This window comes from Hemitrygon akajei, chromosome 7 (assembly GCF_048418815.1).
Source record: "Hemitrygon akajei chromosome 7, sHemAka1.3, whole genome shotgun sequence".
In the NCBI taxonomy this organism is placed as follows: Eukaryota; Metazoa; Chordata; class Chondrichthyes; order Myliobatiformes; family Dasyatidae; genus Hemitrygon; species Hemitrygon akajei.
In genome coordinates this window covers 127052909-127080091 of record NC_133130.1, presented here as the reverse complement: position 1 = coordinate 127080091, position 27183 = coordinate 127052909, and the positions used below count along the sequence as shown (strand labels likewise).

General features: G+C 43.6%; 1 protein-coding gene across 5 annotated transcripts in view; it reads left to right on the top strand.

The window, feature by feature from the left end:
- The window catches only part of golga3 (golgin A3), a 96911-nt gene that overhangs the window by 25589 nt on the left and 44139 nt on the right, over positions 1-27183 (top strand). For all 5 annotated transcript variants that reach the window (XM_073051921.1, XM_073051923.1, XM_073051924.1 and 2 more), the window contains exons 4-8: positions 5847-5959; positions 11557-12257; positions 17854-17965; positions 23959-24265; positions 26832-27034. In XM_073051921.1, coding sequence (XP_072908022.1) covers positions 5847-5959; positions 11557-12257; positions 17854-17965; positions 23959-24265; positions 26832-27034 — 1436 coding nt within the window. The remainder of the gene's footprint in view (positions 1-5846; positions 5960-11556; positions 12258-17853; positions 17966-23958; positions 24266-26831; positions 27035-27183) is intronic.

Below are 27183 nucleotides of genomic sequence, written 5' to 3'. Positions count from 1 at the left end.
CCCTTCCCCCATGTAAACCATCAGGGTAAATTTTTATTCTGCATCCCAGATTTTTTTGGTGGCAATTTAAAGATTAGCTTTATTTGCCACATGTATATTGAAACACACAATGAAGTGTGTTGTTTGTGTCAACAATTTTCATTGTCTGAATAGGCACCAAAATAGCATGCTCATAACTTATTAACCTTTACTTTGTATGTTTTTGGACTGTGGGAGGAAACTGGAGCACCTAGAGGAAACCCACATGGTTACAGGGAGAATGTACATACTCCTTGCAGACCAGGGCAGGAATTAAACTTGAATTGTTAGTGCTGTAAAGTGTTACACTAGCTGCTGTGCTACCGTGCTCCCCAGATGCCCTCAGGGCAAGTTTCTGTTACTGGAATAGCTGTAATGCTGAGATCATTTATATTATATATGTCAGTGAAGAAGGCACTCTCAAGGGAAAATGAATCACATTTTTTTTCAAACTGCCATGCTTGCCTGAAGCCAATTGTCATCTTTAGTTTAGCCAAGGTGAGATATTTGTCTGTATCACAATAAGGCACTCTAATCACTGCTTGACCATGTTGGAAAGTAGCTATGGCAGGGGCTTGACGGTGGCAGTGTAATTGATACCCATTGGAGGAAGACTGAAAATCTGCCTGAATACCTCTCTCTCAATATCAGCAAGACCAAGGAGCTGTGTGGCTAGACATAGCTCAAATACCATCAATAAATTTGCTGACAATACAACCATTGTTGGTAGAATCTCAGGTGGTGACGAGAGGGCGTACAGGAGTGAGATATGCCAACTAGTGGAATGGTGCCGTAGCAACAACTTGGCATTCAACATCAGTAAGACGAAGGAGCTGATTGTGGACTTCAGGAAGGTTAAGATGAAGGAACACATACCAATCCTTAGAAGGATCAGAGTTGGAGAGAGTGAGCAGTTTCAAGTTCCTGGGTGTCAAGATCTCTGAGGATCTAACCTGGTCCCAACATATAGATGCAGTTATAAAGAAGGCAAGGCAGCAGCTATACTTTATTAGGAGTTTGAAGAGATTTGGCATGTCAACGAATACACTCAAAGACTTCTATAGATGTACCATGGAGAGCATTCTGACAGGCAGCATCACTGTCTGGTATGGAGGGGCTACTGCACAGGACGGAAAGAAGCTGCAGAAGGTTGTAAATCTAGTCAGATCCATCTTGGGCACTAGCTTACAAAGTACCCAGGACATCTTTAGGGAGCGGTGTCTCAGAAAGGCAGCGTCCATTATTAAGGGCCTCCAGCACCCAGGGAATGCCCTTTTCTTACTGTTACCATCAGGTAGGAGATACAGAAGCCTGAAGGTACACACTCAGTGATTCAGAAACAGCTGCTTCCCCTCTGCCATCTGATCTCTGGGTTGTATATGGTGACATATATGTACTTGGGTAATAAATATACTTTGAACTTTGAGCCATTGATGCAACTGAGTATTTTTTAAAAGGAAGTGAAGTACTTCAGTCTATGCAATTGTTTGTTTCCTGATTAAATTTTATAGTTGCCCCTTTCTCAGGGCATGAGATAAATGATGACCTTTCTTTCATCATTGGAATGTTATTTTTAAGGTAGGTAACAGTTCATCTGCAAATCTGCCAGGAGTTACCTTTTGTGTCCAATGCTCTCAATGTAGCCTCCTCTATATTAGTGAGACCCGTTGTAAATTGGGGGACCTTAACTGAACACCTCCGGTCCATCCTCCATTTCTTCTGGTTTATAAAAAAAATTCCCTCCCCCTCCCTTCTTGTATTTCCCCACACTGGCTTCTTATCTCTTCTCACCTATCACCTCTCCTGGGTCCCCTCCTCCTTCCCTTTCTCCTATAGTCCACTCTGCTCTCCTTACAGATTGATTCCTCTCCAGTCCTTTATCTTTCCTACCCACCTGGCTTCACCTAACACCTTCAGGATGATTCTTCTCCTCCTCCCTCCACACGTTTTTGTTCTGACATCTTCCACCTTCTGTTCCAGTGCTGAAGCAGGGTTTCTGTTCGAAGCATCAACTGTTTATTTATTTCCATGGACAATGCCTGACCTGCTGAGTTCCTCCAGCATTTTTGTGTGTTGCAAATATTTTCAATTTGCCTCTCTCAATGTAGACAGAAGTTGTTTGTTTACCAGCAGGCTGGTTCCATCTGCATTATAGATTCTGCTGGTGTTGCTGGCATCCCATTTATAGTCCTTGTGTGGCTACTTGTCCGCAACACAGCTGTGTTTTCACGATGCGTATTAGTCCACCATCCTCTCATTTGATCTCCATAGATGTCCGTTGATTGTAAATCTGGATTGTAATGGTCTAATTTTACTTGGGTATTGTCAGATTTATTCATAGCAATCATATTGTCTTTGCCTGCTGTAGTGGCAAAAAACTGATCTAAAATCAAAACAAAACAACTGCCAGCCTGCGATCCCAGACGCAGTTGTTATACTTGCATGACATGCCCGCAGTTCCAGTGATTACTCCAAAGAGTCACATTCCCTGTTGCAATTAGTAAACATAACAATTAAGCATTATCGAGCATTATCTCAGCTGTCTGCAAAGATGTGACCTCAGCTGGTCCCAAGCTACAAACTGCCATGAAGTAAGCATGAATATGGAGCTTATTCCCCTCTCTTTTAGCACACCCCACTCGTGGCTAGTTACCACAATATGCGTAATAAATGTGCAGCAAAGAATACATGGTTCCTATACCTACCATAAACAAAAGTCATAAGCATAATTAGGCCATTTGGCCTATTGAATCTGTCCTGTCATTCAGTCATCTCCTGCCTTCTCCCCATAACCTTTGATGCCCTTGCTAATCAAGAACCTATCAACCTCTGGTTTAAATACACCCAGTAACTTGGGTGCATTTGGCAGTGAATTCCACAGATACACCTTCCTCCGACTAAAGAAATTCCTCCTCCTCTCTGTTTCAAATGGACATTGTATTCTGAGGCTGTGCCCTCTAATTCTAGACTCCACCACTACTGGAAAACATCCATCCACATCCACTCTGTCTAGGCCCGGGGTTCCCAAACTGCGGTCCACGGACTCCTCGGTTAATGATCGGGGTCCATGGCATAAAAAAGATTGGAAACCCTTTCAGGGAGTCATTTATTCTTTGTTGCAGTCTCAGTTTAGAATATTGTTTTGTTATTATTTACTGAGGAGTGTTGTCAGTCCACCTACAGGTGAAAGAATGAGTAAAATAATGAAGAAAGCATGGCAGCGCCTCTTCTTCCTTCGGATTTTGCAGAGATTTGGCATGACATCTAAAACTTCTATAGATGTGTGGTGGAGAGTACATTGACAGCATCACAGCCTGGTATGGAAATACCAATGTCCTTGAATGGCAAAATTAGTGGATACAGCCCAGCCATCATTGGTAAAGCCTTCCCTACCACTGAGCACAACTACGTGAAACGCTGTTGTAGTTCTGTCATCAGGGTCCCCCACCACACAGGGCATGCTCTCTTCTCACTGCTGCAATCAGGAAGAAGGTACAAGAGTCTCAGGACTCACACCACCAGGTTCAGGAACAGTTATTACCCCTCAACCACCAGGCTCTTGAACCAAAGGAATTAACTGCACTCAGCTTCACTTGCCCCATCCTTGAAATGTTTCCACAACCTATAGACTCACTTTCAAGGATTCTTCATCTTGTGTAATCAATATTTATTGCTTATGTATTTATTATTATTTCTTCTTCTTGTAGTTGCACTGTTTGTTGTCTTCTGTACTCTGGTTGAGCATCCTAATTGGGCTGTCTTCCATTGATTCTATTATAGTTATTACTCTGTAGATATGCTGAGCACGCCCACCAGAAAATTAATTTCAGGGTTGTACATAGTGTCCTATAAGTACTTTTTGAAAAATTTTGGTTGTCCTGGCTGGAGGATGGATGCTGCAAGTGATAGTTCTGGTCACCAATCTTCTCCAAGGATTGTCACCTTGTTGTGTTGGAGAGGCTTGTAAGTTCCTCAGGTGCTGAGAGTGATGCTGTCTAGAGTTTAGTTATCTGGCACTTAGATCCTGGTAGGGCCATCCATGGTGGTAAGAACATAGAACATTACAGCACAGAAACAGGCCTTTTGGCCCTTCTTGGCTGGTCAAGGTCAAAGGAAAGGTTCCAGACAAAGAGTGGTCCAACTAAGACCTCAGTGGTGGAGTTGGTGGAAGATGATGTCACATCACAATGGCCATGAAGGTGGAGGAAGACTGCAGCAGTGAAGGGTCCTCGGGCATCTTGCGTTCCATGCCACTGGACCCTGACCCTGATCTGTCAAGGATTGTGTAGTGGCTTTCTGTGCATCAGCTGTCCCACACAGTCACACACACAAGTGTTCCCCATTGTGGAATTCACCCTAACATCCCAGTTATGTGGATTCTGATTGGCTTCTACTGCCACCTGAGGATGCACCAATAGACAACCCCTTTGGAGAATGTCAGACTCAACTTGAGAGATCACGCTACTTTTCCCAAGATAAGGGGCTCCTTTTTTATGCCATTAGGCAAGGGGTCCATGGACCCTAGGTTGGGAACCCCTGATCTTGACTGATCCAGAACTTGTGGCCTCATTGTGAGAGTTAGTTAAATTTGTTAAACAAAGAAAAGTACCAGAAGAATAATAATTTGTACAAAAACTGTTTTCATACTTGTTTACCTCTGGTTTTCTTGCCTATCTACTGATTGCCTTTGCGAAGGTGTTGGTGACCTGCCATCTGGCAGTCGCAGCTTTAAATAGCAGAAAAAATGGACAATGTTTGTTTTAATCCAGGGAATTATGAATTAGGGTAATCGCATTGGTTACTTTCGCAGGCAGCATGGTAGCATAGTGTTTAGTACAACGCTTTATCGTACTAGGTGACCCAGGTTCAATTCCTGCCACTGCCTGTAAGGAGTTTGTGTGTTCTTCCCTGTGATCACGTGGGTTTCCTCTGAGGGCTCCAGTTACCTCCCACAGTCCAAAGATGTACTGGGTAGTATTGTAAATTCTCCCTTGGATTAAATCGCGATTGTTGGGCAGCACAGCTCGAAGGGGGCGAAAGAGCCTATTCGGTGGTGTATTTCAATAAATAATAAATAAATTTAAGCATTAAATTACAAAACAAGATGGATGCAATGAGTAATGGTAAGTTGGTGTTCAGCTTTGTGTTGGGTCTCTTGGTGACTGGCATTGGGATAGAAATTCGAATTGTGCCCTGTAACGGGACAGAGATATCTATAAAGAAACTAAGGATTTTATTTTACAAGGGGAGGTGACTAAATTTGAGGCGACACAGTAGCATAGAGGTTAGCACGATGCTTTACAGGTGACCCAGGTTCAATTCCCGCCACTGCCTGTAAAGAATTTGTATGTTCTCCCTGTGACAGTGTGGGTTTCCTTTGGGTGCTCTGGTTTCCTCCGGGTGCTCTGGTTTCCTCCCACAGTCCCAAGACGTGCCAGTTGGTAGGTTAATTAGTCATTGTAAATTGTCCCATTAGGCTAGGATTAAATCGGGGGATGCTGGGCAGCACAGGTTAAAGAGCCAAAAGGGCCTATTCTGTGCTATATCTCAATAAATAATTTTTTTTTAATTATCTAAGTTGTATTTGTGTGTTCTTGAAGTCTAGACTGTGAAAGTTTCCATGGCAACATTAAATGCAAAGGGCTTACTAGAGTATATTTCAGGTGGTTGGTCTTTAATAACTGAATGATTATTTGCAAATATTTAAAAGCCGTGTGAAGAAAGATCTTTTTTAGCATATTGTAAATTCTCTCCTCGTCTTTGTTGTAAGTTAAGCCAAAGATTCGGGTAGACTGATAAAATTAAAGTTGGTTTTGTTTTGAATTCAGGTACTGTGGACCCATCCTTGAAAGAGCAGAATGAAGAACAAATACGGTCAAAGGCTCAACGACATCTTGATGAGCAACTCAAACAGTACAGAGTCCAAAGACACCAGCAAAGAGTAAGTACTTTTGCAGGGAGATGAAAAGTATATCTTGTGCAGCATCTTGGAGGAACTCAGCAGGTTGGGCAGCATCTATGGGGGAAAAATAAACTTCTTGTTTCTACTTTGTTAAGACTGGTGCAAATTGTAATAACATTGTGTTAATCTAGTTCAGCAACAGCACTCAATGACATTTTAAAGTAGTGTAGTCATGTGCAATAATCAGAAGTCCCAATTGGGTGACTGTAGTTTTAAAAGATCCTTGGACATCTTCAGTAGAGAAGGAAGGAGTCACAAGAGTGAGTGGTGCGATCTAGGTTAGAAAATAGAATAGATAACAGAACAGTACAGCAAAGAAACAGGACCTTTGGACAACAATGTACTGCCAAACCAGCTAAAAAACAAATCAAAAACACTGAAATGCTATCCTTTCCTACCTACATAATGTCCATATTCCTCCATCTTCCTTACATCCATGTGCCTATCCAAATGTCTCTTAAAAGCCTCTGATGTATTTGCCTCTACCACCATACCAGGCAGCGCATTCTAGGCATCCACAACTCTGTTTTTTAAAAAAAAACTTGCTCCTCACAGCCCCCTTGAACCTACCCTCTCTCACCTTCAATGCATGCCCTCTGGTATTAGACATTTCAACCCTGGGAAACAGATACTCCCTGTCCAAACTATTGATATCTCTCATAATCTTATAAACCTGTATCAGCCTCAGGCGCTCCAGAGGAAACAGTCCAAGTTTATCCAGCCTCTCGTGATAGTCCTCCTGGTAAACTACTTCTGTACCCTCTCCAAAGCCTCAACATTCTTCCTATAGTGGGGTGACCAGAACGGTATGCAATACTCCAGATGTGGCTTAACCAGAAACAACCTGAAGAGACAAATATTGTCGGGCAATGAAAGACTGTTGTCCAGCTGGTTCAACTCCTACTATTGTGGCAGTCACAAGAAACAAATTATGGAGTCATCTCAAGCAGCTCTTGTTTCTTTTGCCAAAAAGAGGAACTTCCCAGTTGCCAAACATTTTAATTCCCATTCCCATTCGTTTTCTGCATATCAGTCCATGGTCTGCTCTTCTGCTACAATGAGGCCACCCTCGGTCTGGGTAGCCTCCAACCTGATGGCACGAATATCAATTTCTCCTTTTAGTTTAAAAAAAACTCCCTCCCCCTCCCATCTTCTATTCCCCACTCTGTCCTCTTACCTCTTCTCCTCACCAGCCTATCATCTCCCCCGGTGGCCCTCCTCTTGTCCTTTCTCATATTCTATAGATTCCTTCCTCTCTTGGCTCTTTACCTTTCCCACCCACCTATCACCTTCTAGCTATCCTCCTTTTCCCCCCCCACCTTTTTTTATTCTGGCATCCTCCCCCTTCCTTCCCAGTCTTAAAAAAAAAGGGTCTCAGCTTGAACCATCAATGTTTTATTCATTTTCATCCATGTTACCTGACCTGAGTTCCTCCAAATTTTTGTGTGTGTTGCTAAGTTAGGGAGTTGTTAGACAAACTAATTTGTCATACCAGAGAGGTAGTGAGGAAAGCCTGTTGCCCTGGAGGGCTTTTGGACCGTGCACCAGAAGGTGTAATTTGAACTATACGTACTTAAGATTTATCGCATTAAGTTGGCCTTCTACTGGATCCCAAAAGCTTTGAAGGAAAGCGTTTGTTAAATTTCTGTTGGAGGACAGAGATTCACTGCAGAGGATATGAAATGGTCTCCATGTCAGAAGTAAACTATGAAACAAAAATAGTGCTGGGATAAAAACATTGAAGGTAGAAGTGAAGGCAGTAATGGAACACCATGGATGGAGACATTTGACTCAACAGGTCCATGTTAGGTCCCTCTCTCCTTACCCCTGTAACTCGTTCTTCATCAACTCCCCTTTGATTCTTCAAAGTAAATAATCAGAATCAGGTTTAATATCACTGGCATAATATTGTGAAATAGAAATAAAAAGTAGTGATGTAGTGTTCATAGATTCAATGTCCAATTAGAAATCAGATGGCAGAGGGGAAGAAGCTGTTCCTGAATCATTGAGTGTGTACCTTCAGGCTCCTGTACCTCCTCCCTGATTATATCAATGAGAAGAGGGCATGACCTGGGTGATGGGGGTCCTTGATGATGGATGCCATGGGGTCTATTGCCTGTGATGGAGCTGACTGAGTTCACAACTCTGCAGCATTTTCGATCCTGTGAAGTAGCCTCCCCCCACATACCAGATGGCAATGTAGCCAGTTGGAATGCTGTCCACAGTACATCTGTAGAAATTTGTGACTGTCTTTGGTGACATTATCAAAGTACATATAACTCACTACGTTCAACCCCAAGATTCATTTTCCTGCAGGCATACTTAGCAAATCTGTAGAATAACAGAATCAGAGAAAGACTGCACCATCTTGGATGTTTAACCAGCTGCAGCAACCAAGTGTGCAAGTACAAAAAGAAGAAATAATAGTAGCAAATTGAGCAATAAATATCAAGTACTTGAGAAGGAGAGTCCTTGAAAGTGACTGCTTAGGTTGTGGGATCATTTCAATGATGGGACAGAATAAATTATCCCCTCTGGTTCAATGGCCTGATGGTTGAGGGGTAGTAACTGTTCCTGAACCTGGTGATGAACCACCTTCCTGATGGCAGCGGGAAGAAGAGAGCATATGGCCTGGCTGATGGGAGTTACTGATGATGGATGCTGCTTTCCTGCAACAGTGTTTGAGGGGGTTTTACCCGTAATGGGCTGGGCCCTATCCAGTACTTTCTGAATGATTTTCCATTCAAGGGCATTGGTGTTTCTTCTACCATTAACTCACTAAGTGGCAATTCAGAGGAGCTAGTCAGGGTTTCAGTAAGTCTTTAGGACGTGGAGGAATCTAGGACATCCATTAGACAGTCATGTGATTTATAATCAAACTGCAGACAGACGTTGCCCTAGGTCAGATCTAAATCCAAGACAGTAGAACTGTGACATTGATGTTAATATAAAAGCAAGGATGTAATGGTGAGGCTTTATAAGACATTGGTCTGGTCACATTTGGAGTATTGTGGGCCCATCATGTAAGGATGGATGTGCTGGTGTTGGAGAGTGTCTGGATAAGGTTTCTGAGAATGATCCCTGGGCTGAAAGAGTTGATGTTTGAGGAACCTTTGATAGCTCTGGGCTTTTACTTGCTGAAGTATTAGAAGCATGAGGAGTGATCTCATTGAATCCTACCAAATGTTGAAAGGCCTGGACTGGCGATCAGCTCAGAGCTAACTGTAACTGGTGAAACAAGATTGTCACAGGAACAGCAATGAAGAATCCTACATCTGTGTATGACGGTATTCCTAGAGTCTCCAACCAGTACTGACATTGACATGGCTGATGGTAGTGAAAACTGAAAGGAAGCTACTGGCATGATGAAAGGAAGCCCTGTTCACTGGCAAAGAAGGAGGATCCTCATTGCTGCCCTAAATGCCAGCGGCATCATGGGATGTAAGTAAATGAATAGAGGGGACGTTGAGAAGATGTTCCAATAGTGGGAGAACCTAGGACCAGGGGGCAAGGCTTCAGAATACAAGAATGTCAGTTTAGAAAGGAGATGAGGAGTTTCTTTAGCCAGAGAGTGGTGAATCTGTGGAATTCATCACCACAGATGGCTGTGAAGGCATTGAGTATATTTAAATCAGAGGTTGATAGGTTCTTGATTGATAAGGTATCAACAATGATAGGGAGGAGAATGGGGTTTTGAGAACAGTAAATCAGCCGTTATAAAACAGCAGATTTGATGGGCCGATGGCCAAATTATGTTACAATGTCTTATAGTCTTAATGGTGCAGAAGTAGGACAGAAATGTAATGGGCAAGTACTGATTTACTTGGAAATCAGATACATATTTAAGTATAGATTGTTGGAAAAAAGAAATCTATGGCTGTATTCCATTAGAAAAAATTACTTATAACTTAAGAGATAAATATGAAACATTTTTGAAAATCTGGGGCCCTTATTTACAAAAGACAGGATTAAATATATAGGTGCTCTGAAGAGAAAATTAATGGTTACTTGGGGAAAGAAATAAATACATATACTAAAGTTATTAAGAACTCCATGGAGCATGTGGAGACCTTCCAACAACCAGGCACTCTTTCTTTCTTTCTTTTCTTTCTTTCTTAATTTTTTTTCATATAGGGAAGTTAGGGGGGAGGGATTAAGGGGAGGGGGGAAGGGTCACATACTTTTTTTTCTACACTTGTAATCATTTAAAAATTCAATTAAATAAAATTTAAAAAAAAAAAAAAAAGAAATGTAATGGGCCATAGTGGGGTGTGTCAGGAATGGACAGGAGGAGGAGTATAGGAAACTGATACAGGACTTTGTGATATGGTGCAACTCAAACTACCTGCGTCTCAATATCACCAAGACCAAGGAGATGGTGGTGGACTTTAGGAGATCTAGGCCTCATATGGAGCCAGTGATCATTAATGGAGAATGTGTGGAGCAGGTTAAGACCTACAAGTATCTGGGAGTACAGTTAGACGAGAAGCTAGACTGGACTGCCAACACAGATGCCTTGTGCAGGAAGGCACAGAGTCGACTGTACTTCCTAAGAAGGTTGGCGTCATTCAATGTCTGTAGTGAGATGCTGAAGATGTTCTATAGGTCAGTTGTGGAGAGCGCCCTCTTCTTTGTGGTGGCGTGATGGGGAGGAAGCATTAAGAAGAGGGACGCCTCACGTCTTAATAAGCTGGTAAGGAAGGCGGGCTCTGTCGTGGGCAAAGTACTGGAGAGTTTAACATCGGTAGCTGAGCGAAGGGCGCTGAGTAGGCTACGGTCAATTATGGATAACTCTGAACATCCTCTACATAGCACCATCCAGAGACAGAGAAGCAGTTTCAGCGACAGGTTACTATCGATGCAATGCTCCTCAGACAGGATGAAGAGGTCAATACTCCCCAATGCCATTAGGCTTTACAATTCTACCGCCAGGACTTAAGAACTTTTTAAAAGCTATTATTAATGCTTTTTGAGATAGTGATTTAGATGCATATCATATTTTTTACTGAGTTAAGTATTGTATGTAATTAGTTTTGCTACAACAAGTGTATGGGACATTGGAAAAAAGTTGAATTTCCCCATGGGGATGAATAAAGTATCTATCTATCTATCTAATGAGTAAGGGAAGAGATCTTCTCTACTACAACTTGAGTGCTTGAGTCAAACTTTATACATGGGCCACACACACACAAAATGCTGGAGAAACTCAGCAGCTCAGGCAGCATCTATGGAAAAGAGTAAACAGTTTTATGTTTCAGGCCAAGTCCCTTCTTCATGTCTTGGCCTGAAACATCGACTGTTTATTCATTTCCATAAATGCTGCCTGGCCGGCTGAGTTGCTGCAGTATTTTGTGTGTGTTGCTCTGGATTTCCATCACTGCAGAATTTCTCATGTTTGTGATATGTAACTTTTAATATTTCTTCTGATGTTCTAACTGCAATTATTTTTAAAGTTTCCATATTACAGTGTGAAAGACAATGTCTGACGAGCCTCATTTGTGTGTTTTGCATAACAAATGCTATCCTTTTGAGGAACAGCTGTGTAGAAGAGCATACTTTTTTTTTTTGTTTTTCAGTCAAAACAGTCAACACCAAAAAATCAATGCTCCAGTACTTTGGATCCAGAGCTGATGTTCCATCCGGATGTCCTTCCCCGTGCCAGTACCCTCGCGTTGACTAAAGAATACACTTTCTTGAGGACCAACGTTCCCCGCGGACCCAAAGTTGGTAGCCTTGGAATTCCGAACGTTTCCAAAGATGAAAAGGGTTCAAAGGGTTCAAAATCCAGCAAAATAAGGTCCCTTGCGGATTACAGAACTCAGAGTTCAGATGCCGGAAGTAGCATTGGAAGATCTTCCAGTGCTGAAGCATTGGGATCCCTGAAAGAAAATCGGACTGGATCATCTACATCGGTCATATCGGAAATAGGCTTTACATCAGAAAATGATAAATTGGAGACTTCATTGCATATGGAGGACACCAACTCCGAGAATGACACCATGGAGTTTGCAGCAAGGCAAGACGAGAATGAAAGCGACAGCTCTTCATATAGCAGTATATCTACTACTGGCATCTGTGGGGCCATGCCCTCACTGGATGCTGGGCATAAAACCACGTACACTGTCAACGGACAAGAAATGTCACCTGATGACATGGGGCACTTCCCTTCTATTGGCGAGGTGCTGGAGGCGGCAGCGGCCACAACAGCGGCACTTCGAACCGAGCTGCAGGAAGTGAATGGGGCAGTGCGGAGCCGAAGGGACAGTTTATCTAGCAGGTAAGCACATTTCTCAGTGGAATTAAAATAGTTTTACATTAGAGCAACTCAAAGTAAATTCAGAGATTGGTGCATTATTGGGTGCTTTTTTGTCCTTAATCAGTTACATCCAATGGCCACTCAGATGTGACATACATTGTTTCAATAATGGCAGTAGATCAAAGTGCAGAGTAAATTTATATTATCGAATTTTGCAAATGTTACCCTGAGATTCACACATGCAATGCTGGAAGAACTCAGCATCTGTGGAACTGAATAAGCAGTTGATGTCTCAGGCTGAGAGCCTTCATCAGGACTGGGAAGGTAAGGGGATGAAGCCAGAATGAGAAGTTGGGAGGACGGGGGATACAAGGTGATAAGTGAATCCATGTGGGTGGTGGAGGGGGAGATGAAGTACAAAGCCTCTCCTTTCCTTTCTCCTGTAGTTCACTCTCCTCTCCTATCAGATTACTTCTTCCCTTTCCCACCTATCACATACCAGCTTCATACTTACCCCTCACCTCTCCCACCCACCTGGCTTCACCAATCATTGTCCAGCTTATCCTCCCCCCACCACCCCCCTTCTGATTCTGGCTTCTTCCCCCTTCCTTTCCGGTCATGAAGAAGGGTCTCGGCCCAAAATGTCACTGGTTTAATTATTTCCATAGATGCTACCTGACCTGATGAGTTCCTCAGCATGTTGTGTGTATTCTCTGGATTTCCAGCATCTGCAGAGTCTCTTGTGTTAATGATTTGCTACGCTGAGATTCATTTTCTTGCCGGCATTTACAGTAGAATAGAGAAATACAAAGGAGGTTTACAAAATGATTCCATGATTGAATTGCTTGTCATATGAAGAGTGCATGATGGCTCTGGGCTTGTACTTATTAGAATTCAAGAATGAGGGATGACCTAATTGAAACCTGTTGAATGGTGTTCTAAATGCCTTGATATAGTGGATGTGGAGAGCATGTTTCCTATGGTGGGAGAGTCTAAGACCAGAGGATGCAGCCTCAGAATAGAGGGGCATCCTTTTAGAATGGCGATGAATTTCTTTAGTCAAAGTGATGAATTTGAGAAACTTGTTCCCACAGGCAGCTGTGGAGGCCAAGTCTGTGTACATTTAAGCCAGAGGTTGATAGATTCTTGATTGGTCAGGGCATGAAGGGACACATGGAGAAGGCAGGAGATTGGGGCTGAGGGGAAGACTGCATCAGCTGAGATGAAATGGCGGAGCAGACACAACGGTCCAAATGGTCTAATTCTGCTCCTATATCTTATGGCTTTATGGACGTGAGTTGAAAAACTACAGGGAAAAAGAATGCTTCAGGGAACCGGATTTATTGCCTGTGCACATTAGGATTAGTAACAGGATCCCGCTATACATCCAGTTAAACGCAAATTGTGCTCTGTGCCTTGTTCACATTTCTATTTCATTCTCCGTATTCCTTGATGCCTTTGGTGTGCTGAGATCAGTCTTGAATATATTCAGCAGTTGAGTGCCCGCACCATTCAGAAAGAAAGTTTCAAAGATTTACAGACTTCTACACAGAAGTTTATTTTCCCTAACCCCCTATTTGTTTGTTTGTTTTTATTTTTTAACTTTATCTTTATTTATTTTAAATATTCTTACATTTGTTTATTATGTTTTTATTTTTATTTGTTGAGGTACAGCTCGGAATAGGCCCTTCCTGCGCTTTGAGCCAAGCCACCCAGCACCCCCCCAGTTTAACCCCAGCCTAATCATAGGACGATTTACAATGACCAATTAACCTACTAACTGACACATCTTTGGAATGTGGGAGGAAACCGAGGCACCCAGAGGAAACCCACGGTCACGGAGAGAACTAACAAACTCCCTACAGGTAGTGCCGGGAATTGAACCTAGGTCACTAGTACTATACAACATTATGCTAACCACTACGCTACCGTGCCGTTCAAGTATCCTAAGTGTTTGCCCCTCTTTGTGAATGTCATTCTAGTTGTGTTTCCCCCGACCCCCCCCCCCCCGCCCCAGTCAGTCAGTACGTCAACTGCAGGGGCACCAGCGCTAGGTTTAAGATGGGGGTTTGATTCCTGTCTTCAAGGAGTTAATACATTCTCCCCGTGACCGTATAGCTTTCCTCTGAGTGCTTCGGTTTCCTCACGCATTCCAGAGACACATGGGTTAGGGATAGCGGGTTGTGGCTGCAGTATGTTGTTGTCGGCAGCATGGCCCAGCATAATCCTCGCTGATTTGATTTGATGCTAACGACCTCACTTCACCCTATGTTTTGATGTGCACACAGCAAGGTAAATTTTAAATATAGAATAAATAGTCTCCTTCTCACAATCGTGATCCTCTTGATGTGATCACCACTCATTCTTCTAAATTCAAGTGCATTAAAAGCCAGTTGTCTTTGTGGGACATTTGCTTATCCCAGTATCCAATCATGAATCTATTCCAAAGTAAATTGTAGCACTTAAGAGAAGTTTGGATAAGTACATGCATGAGAGGTAGATGGGACTAGGCAGAAGGCCAGGTTGGTACAGATTAGATGGGCCAAATGGCCTGTTCCTGTGCTGTAGTGCCCTATGACTCTATAAATCTACCTTACATACACGATACAAAAGTGCAGTACTTAAAACGTGGTCAGCCAAAGCCCGTAATATCAAAGTCATAGTGTACTCCAGCACAGAAATGGGCCTTCCAGCTGTAAACACAAAGTACTCTGCAGATGCTGTGGTCAAATCAACACGTACAAACAAGCTGGATGAACTCAGCAGGTCGGGCAGCATCCATTGAAATGAGCAGTCAACGTTTCAGGCCGAGACCCTTCGTCAGGACTGAAGAAGGAGGGGGCAGGGGCCCCATAAAGAAGGTGGGGGGAGGGTGGAAAACCAATCAGAGGAAAGATCAAGGGGTGGGGGAGGGGAAGCAGGGAGGGGTTAGGAGAGGTGAAGAAGGAATCTAAGGGGAAAGAACATCGAATTCTCCAACTTCCAGTAATTCCTTCCCTCTCCCTTCCCCCATCCCACCTTCACTCTGTCTCCTCTTCTAGCTGCCTATCACCTCTCTCATGATTCTGCCGCCTTCTACTACCCACAGTGCTTTCCCCCTTAGGTCAAGTAGGATTGCTAGAAAGGCAAATCAAAACACCCGTTTGACTGCAAAAGACCTTCAGGAAGATTTAGCAGACTCTGGAGTGGTGGTGCACTATTCTACTGTGCAATAACACACAAATATGACCTTCATGGTGATGCTGTCCATGGCACAACTGTAGAAATTTGCAAGTGTCTTTGATGTACCAAATTATGGTCAAAGACGGAACGGAAGACTATGATTGCCCACGTGGTACGACATGGCACATAATGACAATACCAAATCATGGTCAAGGACAGATGAAAGACCATGATCCCCTGTGTCATACAACATGGCACATGATGACAATACCAAATCATGGTCAAGGACAGATGAAAGACCATGATCCCCTGTGTCATACAACATGGCACATGATGATGATGTCCATGCTGACCTGTTCTCTCTGTCTGTCTCTCCATTTTACTCATTTCTCACTGATTTTGTATTTCTATCTAGACAGTCCACTTCAAGTTTGTTAGGTAGAAGGCATAGAATAATACCACAGAACTTTTATGACATAAACTTACACAGAACATTAAAAAGTATAGCATTTGGCCCACAATGTTGAGCCGAACCAGCTAAAACATAAATCATAAAACACCAAAACACTAATCCCTCCTACCAACGCCATGTTCATATCCCTCCACATCCCCCACATCCATGTGTCTATCTAAATGTCTCTTAAAAGCCTCTAATATATTTGCCTCTGCCACCATACCAGGCAGCTCGTTCCAGGCATCCAGCAGTCTCTGAGTAAAAAAAACTTACCCCTCACATCCCCCTTGAACCTACCCCCTCTCGCCTTCAACGTATGCCCTCTGGTATTAGACATCCCAACTGTGGGAAACAGGTGCTCTCTGTCCTCTCTCTCTATGCATTTCGTAGTCTTGTAAACCTCCATCAGATCCCCACTCAGCCTCCACCGTTCCAGAGAAAACAACCCAAGTTTATCCAGCCTCTCGTGATAGCACATGCCCTCTAAACCAGGCAGAACCCTGGTAAACCTCCTGCACCCTCTCCAAAACCTCCTATAATGGGGCGACCAGAACTGTGCACGATATTCCAGATGAGGTCTAACCAGAGTTCTATAAAGTTGCAAGTTCTATGTACCTCTTGAGTTTTGAATTCAATGCCTTTTCTAATAAAAGCAAGTTAACTCTCTGTCATTCTTTTAACAATACCAATGTGACAGAACTAGCTGTAAGACACTTACTGCTTGTAACACTGTCAAAGAAAAAACATCCACTGTTAACTCCCTAATTTAACCAAGCTTCCACTTCATAAAAAGATTTAAGGTTTGCCTCACTCAGAGTAAAGAAGGGTGGGGAAGTTAAATAACATTGAGTCACCATATGGCAAATTTGTGTCAGACCTTGGAGAAATAATGGTTTAACTGTTGTTTCTGATAGTACTAATGGGAGGCTTTGTACTTCAGTCAGTTTTGATATTCACGTTACTGCTTTGAGAATGACTAATAACAACATTTTTTTAGAGTCATTGTCATAGAACACTACAGCCCAGAAGCTGGCTCTTTGGCCCATATAGTCTGTGCCTTGTCCCATCTCCCTGCACCGGCACCATAACCCTCCATACCCCTCCCATTCATGTACCTGTCCAGACCTCTCTTAAATGTTGAAATCGACCCCTTGTCCACTGCTTGTGCTGGCAGCTCATTCCACCTTTCACCCTTAACCCATGACCTCTAGTTCCAGTCTCACTACACTTAAAGTTGAAAAAGCCTCCTTCCATTTACTCTACCTATACCCCTCATAATTTAGTATACCTCTATCAAATCTCCCCATCATTCTACGCTTTAGGGCTGGTGTCCCAACTTGGGGTCCACGGACCCCATGGCATAAACAGGTTTGGGAATCCCTTTTCTAGGGAATAGTGTCCAAACCTATTCAAACTTTCCCTATAACTCAGGTCCTCAAGTCCTGGCAACATCCTTGTAAATTTTCTCTGCACTCTTTAAATTTTATTGACATTTTTCCTGTAGGTAGGTGGGACGGCATGGTAGTGTAGTGGGTATTATGCTTTACATTAGCAGCAACCCTGGGGTCGATTCCTATCGCTGCTTGTAAGGAATTTGTCCACTTTCCCCATGGAATGTGTGGGTTTCCTCTGGATGCTCCGGTTTCCTCCTGCAGTCCAAAGGTTAATTGATCATTGTAGATTGTCCCATGAATAGGCTTGGGTTAATCAGGGGGTTGCTTGAAGAGTTGGGAGGGCTATTCTGCTCTGTATCCCAATAAATAAATAACTGCACTCAATATTCCAAATTAGGCCTTGCCAATGTCTTATACAACTTTTAGTTTCATTAATTGGGGGGAGGGGGGGTGAGTTGATTTAGCACCAAAAAAAACCCAAATTAGTACACGTACTTTGCAGATTTTGTGTGGATTACAGACCAAATGGATTACTGTTAGTGTTTGTTCAGTGATGACTGGATTGTGCATGGGTGTTCAGGTCAACTGTCATAATTCTGTTCTGCAGTGTTTCCATGGAAAGCTCCGTGCTGGAATCCCACGAGGACCTCATGCAGATTCTTAAAGAAAAAATGCGGCTTGAGGGTCAGTTGGAAGCTCTCTCCACTGAAGCTAATGAGGTGAATATTATTACTTTGATCTGTGTTTGGCATTGGGAGCAGAGGAAAAAAATAGGTGATGTCTATGTATATATTACAGAAATACAGTCCTGGATTCACTTAAAAGGTTCAATTATTATCAAAGTAGGTATGCAATATACAACTCTGAGATTCATCTTCTCCAGATAGCCACAAAGCAAAGAACACCATGGAAGTCGTTGAAAGAAAGACATCATCCTGTCCCCTCAGCATAAAAAATAAACAAATCTTGCAAACCCCAAACCCTCCGACCCCTTCCCTCGCACAAGAATACTAACAACTTTCTCCATGCGGAAAAACGGTAGCTGGGACATCAAACCACAAACCCCCAACCCCCTTCCCTTGTACACAAAAAGGAAACTAACAGATTGCTCTAAGTGGAAAATGGTAACAAGGACATCAAACCCCAACACACACAAAATGCTGGCTTTGGATTTCCAGCATTTGCAGATTTCTTGTGCTTTGTCACTTTTTCCACAGTTTCCTTATGAGCTTTTTATCTTTGGTGCATCATTAATACAAAGCAGTTGGACACGGTAAAACTAGATTTCTTAAATCCATCTGATCTATTGTTGAATCTAATAAAATAAAGAAACAAGTGGAAGTTGGTTCTTTTAACTTTGCAAGCCTGCACTTCATATTGTGAAAGCTCATGCTTTGGTGCAAACACTAAGTCATGCTACATGTTAAATTCACAAAAGCCTGTAATAGCAGAGCATAAGACATATGAGGCCATTCAGCCCATCAAGTCAGCTCCATCGTTCAATCGTGCTGATTATTATTGCCCTCCAAGAGAAGCACAACCTTGTCATCTGGTTTGGAGGCTTGTGTGCCTCAGTGACCCAGAGAGCTATGTCAGCTAGAGTCAGGGTCTTGTGCTTTGGCTCTTGGTAGGGTCACCCATGCCAAATAGGTCAAAGGGTAAAGGTCAGACTCGGGTTGAACTGGGGGTTAACAGCCCTGACTGGTCAAAGAAATTATTACGGAAACAGCAACAAAAAATCATTCTGCATCTGTGTGTGACACTATGGACTGACAGAGATGGGCTCATTCCTGCCCTAGATGCCAGCGGAGTAATGGGCAGTATGTAAGTCAATCCCGTTCTCCTGTTTCTTCACCATAATCTTTGACATACTTACGAATTAAGAACTCATCTATCCACCTGTGCTGTAAGTATACCCAAAGACTTGGCCTCCACAGCCGTCATGTGAATTCCACAGATTCTTCAGTCTCTAGCTAAAGAATTTCATCTATCTGTGTCTCTGTCTGACCATGTGATCTAATTTTGATTATCGTTGTTTATTTATTGAGATACTGCAAGGAATCGGCCTGTCTGGCCCTTTGAGCCATGCTGCCCAGCAATCCCTGATTTCACCCTAGCCTGATCAGGACAATTTACAATGAACAATCAACCTACCAACCGGTACACCTTTGGATCGTGGGAGCAAACCTGAGCACCCAGAGGAAGCCCACACGGTCGCTGGGAGAACGTGCAAACTCCTCAAGGACAGCTGTAGGAATAGAACCTGAGTTGCAAGCATTGTGCTAACCACTACCACGCTGTCCCAATAATCCCGGCACTTGTCAATGTAGAAATACTTGTGGCAGTACTTTCCACCTGAAGTCACAAAATGGACACAGCGGCCACTCCAGCTCCAACCAACGGTGAAATTTCTTGTCCCATTCCTTTTTTCTAATGCTGAGAAACACTGCTGAGCATTAAGAGCATTAAAATCTGTGAGTCTATCTCACTAGCGAGCGGAATAACTAAGGTGCTGCGCAGCTAGGGAGCAGACTCTTGCTCCACGCCACAGTCTACTACAGCTACTTGAGGAAGCAGTGCAGTTGAATGCACAAGTGTGGTAAGCACAACAGTATTAAAGTGAGTCTGAAAGCAGATCCCTGCAAGCCCACACTCCCGTCAATTCTACTCGCTAACATCTGCGTCGGAACCAGCAGGAGATGAGAGACTGTTGCACACTCATCTGAACAGAAACGTGGCTTCAGAACACCATTCCAGATTCGGGCATCCAACTAGATGGCTTAATCTCCTTACAGGGAAACAGAAATGCTGCACGATCCGGCAAATCCATGGAGGAGGTCTGTGTATCTACCTCAGTAACAACTGGTGTGTGAATGCCTCAGTAGCAACGCAAATAGAGTTTTCAATGTGAAGTGTAGGCCCTTCTCCTTACCAAGAGAGTTCCCTGCCATTGTGATTATTGTTGTTTACATCTTCTCCCCCCTCCCCTCCACCTGTGCTATCGCTGGGCAAGTGCTGCAGGAGCTCTCCAGCACCGTCTGTGACCTGGAAGCCACTCACCCTGCTGGTGTCTTTATTATTACTACAAGTGACTTCAATCTTGCCAACCTAATATCAGTCCTGCCAAAGTTCTGCCCTCATGCCAACTTTGCAACCACAGGAGAGAATATATTAGACTTGATTTATACCAATATTTGCGAAGCCTACCAGGCTGTTCCTCACCCTCACCTTGGATACTCATCCCTACATACAGACCACTGGTTAAATGAGTCAAACCAGTTCACAGGGAGATCAGGACCTGGCTGGAAGGAGTCACCTGAGTGCTACAGGACTGCTTTTGAAGCAGTAGTTGGAGCATGTTCAAGGAGGTGGCTACCTACAATCATCACGTCAACATTGAATATGTGGCAGCGGTGACTGGCTACATAGGAAGATGCATTGATGATGGTACTGTGATTAAACACCACACTGCCTGGGCAAACCAGAAACCCTGACTGAATGCAGAGGTTCGTGCACTACTTGGGGATCGGGGGACAGGACGTCTCTCAGGTCAGCAAGAGCCACACTCTCCTGTGACAGCAGGGAAAGGTGGCGCATGTGGCATGGTATTCAAACCATAACATATTACAAGTCCACCCTGAATGTCAACAGTGGTGATGCCTCCCTTCCTGAAAGGCTGATTACCTTCTATGCACAATTTGATGCATTGAACGATGTGACATTGAGGGAAGCTCCTTTCCTTCCTGAGGGACAGACACCGACTGGCTGCAGTGGAGGTGACGAGGACCCGAGCCATGGTAAACCCAAGCAAGGCTGTGGGGGTGTACCTGGATAGGTGTCGAGGGATTCTGCAGATCAGCTGATAGAGATCTTGACAGACACCTTTAACATTTCTTTGAAACAGTCTGCTCTTTCTGCTGGCATTGATGCCCAAGAGAGCAATGGTAACTGACTTAAATGATTACCACCCAGTGGCACTGACTTCAACAATTATGGAAGTGCTGGTAATGGGTTATATAAAATGCTATTATCCAGTTCATCCACTGCTCAAACCAGTCCACTGATACCTTAGCCTTGGCCTTCCACTCGGTCTTGTCTCACCTAGAAAACAATGCCTCATACACCAGGATGTTGTTCATTGTTCAGTTCGGCATTTAACATGAATATCCCTCGGAGGCTGTTGGGTAAGCTCTCCTCAGCACCCCTCTGTAACTGGATCTTGGACTTCTTGAAGAAAAGTCTCCAGTCTGTCCAGGTTGGCAGCTCCATCACGCTGTGCACTGGTGCCCCCCAGGGTTGTGTATTCAGCCTGCTGAAGACTGCAGCTCAAACCACATCATCATGTCCATTGATGATACTACAGTGATTGGCCTCGTTAGCAACAATGATGAGTTGGCATACAGAGAGGATTGTCAAATGGGGTGAGAACGACAATCTGAGTCTCAACATGGATAAGACAAAAATAATGATTATGGATTGCATAAAGTTCCTTGGTGTGCACCTAGTGGACGATCTAAACTGGACACACAACACCTCACTAGTCAAGAAGGCACAGCAGTGTCTACTTTTTCTGAGGAGACTGAGGCATGCAAGACTTCCCACCCCCATTCGAACAACTTTCTACAGGAGCACCATCAAGAGCGCCGTGTCTGGCTGCATCAGACCACAAGGCCCTTACAGAGCTTGGTTTGAACTGCTGAGAGGATCATCGGGATCTCTCTACCCCTATTTGTGACATTTATTGGGAATATTGCAGACGAAGGGCTCAAAGCATTGCTGAGGATCCCTACAACCCATCCCACTACTGTCCGGAAGGAGGTACAGAAGCATCAGGACTGGCACTGCCAGACTGGGTAACCGTTTCTTCCCTGCCACCGCTGGCATTTTGTCATTAGGACAGCGAGCTGATTACTGCTTGCCTGTGCTGCATGCATTTTGAATTGTATTTTATTATGATATTTTGGTTTACGTACTGTTACGTGTTTTGTGGGTGCATTGTGGTCTGGGAGAACATTATTTTGTTTGGTAGTATACAGTCAGCCCTCCTTATCCGCGGATTCCGCATGCGCGGATTCAACCAACCGCAGATCGGGAAAACCCAGAAGTTCTCTCTTCCAGGACTCGTTTGAGCATGTACAGACTATTTTTTCTTGTCATTATTCCCTAAACAATAAAGTATAACAACTATTTACATTTACATTGTATTAGAAATTATAAGTAATCTAGAAATGACTTTAAAGTACAGGCAGGTTATGCCTGTCTTACAGTTACAGTCCCCGGGTTATGAATGAGTTCCGTTCCTGAGTCCATCTTTAAGTTGGATTTGAAGTTGGAACAGGTACATCCGGTATTATTTAGCGTCAGTTAGTAAAACGTTTGTCGTAGTATATAGTATATATTTTACCTTTCTATGCATATAAAACACTTAAGAAACATACGTATATCAGTAATTAAACCACTGCATTGCTTAGTAATAATTGTAGCTTTCATCAGGGCAGGGCCTTTCAAATGCTCCATTTAAATTGTTCTGATCGTTGACCGACTGTAGCCTAACACTTTTCCAATGTCCAATGGCGTTTCACCTCTTTCCGATCGCTTTATTACTTCCACCTTATTTTCAATCGTGACCATGATTATTTTCGTGAACAGAAACACTGCGCATTCAGTGCTTCGCTGCTGGGTCCTAATGCCCACCGCACTGAAACATGTTAAATAAGGGACTAGAGCATCTGCGATTTTTGGTATCCACGGGGGGGGGGGGGGGGGGGGAGGTGGGGGGGGTGGTCTCGGAACCAATCCCCCATGAATAAGAAGGGCCGACTGTATATGTACAGTTAGACAACAACAAACTTGAATTTGAACTTTTGCAGTTGCAACATGCAAAGTATAAAATCAAAAAATCCCACTTATGTTAAATAATTCTTTGTTCTTAAATCTTTAAGTAACTTGTAGCTCATCTGCCGTCGTAAGGTCAGCACGGTAGCTTAGTGGTTAGCTCAGCTGATCCGGGTTCAATTCCTGCTGCTGCCTGTAAGGAGCTTGTATGTTCTCCTTGTGGCTGTGTGTGTTTCCTGCAGTGCTCTGGTTTCCTCCCACAGTCCAAAGAGGTACCGGTTGGTCAGTTAATTGGTTATTGTAAATTGTCCTGTGATTTAAGCTAGGGTTAAATGAGGAGATTATTGAGCAGTGTGGCACCATGGGCCTTCATCATATCAGTAGCTTCCACTCAATTTTCACTACTGGCAGCCATGCAAGCCCAAGTGGAGACCCAGAAATACCATTACACTTCATTGTAACAATTTTGTTTTACCAGTCAGGGTTGTTGGCCCTGAGCTGAACCCCCAAACCTGGAGAACTGGTGGACCAGTCTTAGTCTGGCCTCCGCCCTTTGACCTGTTTGGTATGAGTGACCCTACCAAGAGCCCTACCAAGAGCATAAAGCCCTGACTCCAGCCAACATGGCTCTCCAGGTCATTAAGGCATGCATACCTCCAACCCCACCACAAGGTTCTTGTCCTCTTGGAGGGGTAGGTTAATTGGTCGTTGTAAATTGCCCCATGATTAGACTGGAGTTAAATCGGGGGGTTGCTAGGCTGTGCGGCTCAAAGGGTCAGTAGGTCCTTTTCCACACTGTATCTGAATAAAATAGTAAGTTCTGATTTTGGTGTCAATAATGAACAAATAATTGTTGCCATTCTCTTTAACTTATAAGGGTTTGAAGGAGAAGACTGAACTGCAGGCCCAGTTAGCAGCCTTGAATGCACAACTGCAGGCGCAGGATGAGCAGAAGGTGCTCAGTGAACAAAGGCAAAGCACGTTGACCTCAGAAGTGAGCACCTTGCGCCAGACGTGCTCCAGTCTAGAACAGGCCATGACTGAGCTTCAAAGCAACCTCGAGGCCAAGAACACCAGCTTAGCTGGGCTAAACAACGATCTCCAGGTGGCCGAGGAGCAGTACCAGAGGCTCCTGGGGAAAGTTGAGGAAATGCAGCAGGCAATATTGAGCAGAGATAACTCGGGTATGTCCTTCTGAATAGTTAGTATCTGCTCGGGAAAGAATATTTCTGTTTTGTTTTGTTTGTAATATTCTCCCACCTGATGTTCTAATTCTTGCTAAGATACAGTTTCACAGGTACACAAACCAAATAGTATTCCATCTGTAATTACTCTTTAACATGTGAACCTGGACAATCTTTTGGAGCCATTTGACAGTGAAGGGTATCAAAGAAGAAACAAACTTTTCTTTTGTATTTACCAAACCAGTGGCTGGAGTTAGGAGTCAATACATTTCATCCCCTGCTTTGTACCCATTCCAGTCCCTAAATCACAAAGCCATTGCCACTTAAAAATATCAGAGTGCATGATGCAACTTATGGGATCACATCTCTTGGACCAAAGATTCCCAACATGGGGTCCATGAACCCCTTTGCTTAGACTGATAAAGAGTACCTTTGTTTGTCACATGTACAGTACATAGAAAGACATAGTGAACTGCGTTGTGTGTGTGTGTGTGTGTGTGTGTGTGTGTGTGTGTGTGTGTGTGTGTGTGTGTGTGTGTGTGTATGTGGGAACTCACCCACCCACCCACTCCCCCCCCCCCCCCGTCACTTGGAGAACATACGAACTCCGTGCAGACAGTGGCAAGAATTGATCCAAGATCGCTGGCGCTGTAAGGCATTATCCTAACTGCTACACTACAGTGCTGCCTTATTTGGGGTAGGCTGATATCCAGCTGTGAACTTGTGAATCAAGTCTTTGCTTTAAGATGCTATCTGTTTTAAGTTATGGATTATTTTTGGCACCTTTTTATTAACTTTGTCCAGTCTCTCGACTTCAGGTTTGAGATGGTGAAGCTGAAGCTTCTGGTAGCTTCTGGTAGTTCAAAAGGCAAGAAATTTGACTAATAACATCATTGATAACACTTTTTCTGAAGTAAATTGTGGTAAATTACTACTGCAAACAGTGAAGAGGTGAGCAAAGATGAAGCAAATTTGAGATTTGAGCTGGGCAGCTGAGTTTCAATGTTGACACAGATGGAACGATTTGGAAAGGAGGAGTAGAGGCAGAGGAGTTTCGATGCCCGTCCAGCTAACCCGAGTGTGAGGTTGGATCGCTCTAATTGCCGAGCCGGTTTGGAGAAACTGAGAACAGCTTCGGGCAGGTCGGCAAGGCCTAGGCCCAGAGTGTATCGCTGCGGCTGGCCTGGGTCCTAGTGCAGGGGTGATCTGCTATTTGGATGATTTAAACACCAGCCCAGATAGACCGGAAAGGCAGGGTGTTGGGACCAGAGGTGAAAGTCAGGCCGATTTCGCTCACTCCCATGTGATGTCCACGGTGCTGAAGCTGCAAACTGCTCAGGCTGCTGTGCTTCACAGCGCCACACTTCTACTGTTTACATGATTTGTGTTTTTATCTTTCTCTGCGCACTGGGTGTTGGTCTTTATTTTTTTATAATTGTGTTCTTTTGGGATTCTTGCTTTCTGGCTGCCTGTAAGCAAACAAATCTCAAGGTTGTGTAATTTCTACATTCTTTGATAATAAGTGTACTTTGAATCTTGAATCTCCAGTGCAGGGGTTCTCAACCTGGGGTCCAAGGATCTTTTCCTTAATGGTATTGGTCCACGGCATAAAAAAGGTTGGGAACCCTTGCTTTAGTGTAACCTGCACTTGTACAGATCTTAAGTACAAGGGTATTACATTCTGGTGAGCCTGACTGACGAAAGCATTCTGAATGCTTTTAATAAATAATTTATGAATGTGCTCAGGGTTTTGTTAAACTTGCCAGTAAATTTCTAACTGCTATTAGAAATATTCTGCAGGTCAGGCATCCTCTGTGGAGAGGGAAACAGCTGATGTTTCAGTTTGATGATTTTTTACATCTTTCAGAGTTGTGTGATCGGTCTGTTTTCCTTTGGCTAGGTCAAATACAAGTTGAAACTTATCAAGTATTGAAAAGCCTAGATAGAGTTCACCTGGAGAAGATGTTTTCTACAGTGGGGGAGTCCAGGAAAACCTCAGAATACAAAGGTGTTCCTTTATAACTGAGATGAAGAAAAATTTGTTTAGCCAGAGGGTGATGAATCTGTGAAATTAGTCTTGGCTGTGGACGCCAAGCCATGTGGTATATCTAAAGTGGAGGTTGATGGGTTTTTGGTTAGTCAGGGCATCAAAAGTTACAGGGAGAAGGCAGGAGAATGGGGTTGAGGGGGATAATAACTTAAATATGATGGAGTGGTTGGGTGATAGGGTGGAAATATGTCCACCAAAAGAGATGTAAGGCACTCCTTACCTCCACTAGTCTGAAAGTCATCTTTAGGCAAGGTGTCATGGAAAGACCATGATTACCCATGTCATACGACATGGCACATAATATTGTCATGTGATGCGGCACATGATGATGTCATATGACATGGCACAAAATGAAAATGATGATGGAATGGTGGAACATACTTGACGGGCTAAATGGCTTAATTCTGCTCCTTTGTCCTATGTTCTTAGGTTCCTGTAATTTGCATACAGGAACACACAAAATGTCATGTCTTGTCTACAGATGATCATATATGTGTTTGTATTTTTTTTTACCAGTTCAAGCTGCTCGGCAGCAGATGGCAGTTCTTCAGAGCCAGCTTCAGCAAGCGCAGTTGGATCGTTCCACACTGACGAGCCAGCTCAAGGCTTCCCAGTCTGAAATAACTTCTCTGCAGCAGGTCAGGCAGTGGTACCAGCAGCAGCTGACAGTAGCACAAGAGGCAAGGGTGCGGTTACAGAGTGAAATGGCCAAAGTGCAGGTATGAGACCGCAGCATATTCACAGAATTCAAGCAACATCTGTGTTTAATTTAATGGTGCTTCTGGACAGCATTAAGAGAAATAGGGACTCAAGAAGAGTTCTCAAGTATTTTCTGACAACATGTCTGTATTTTCCATTGCCATTCTCT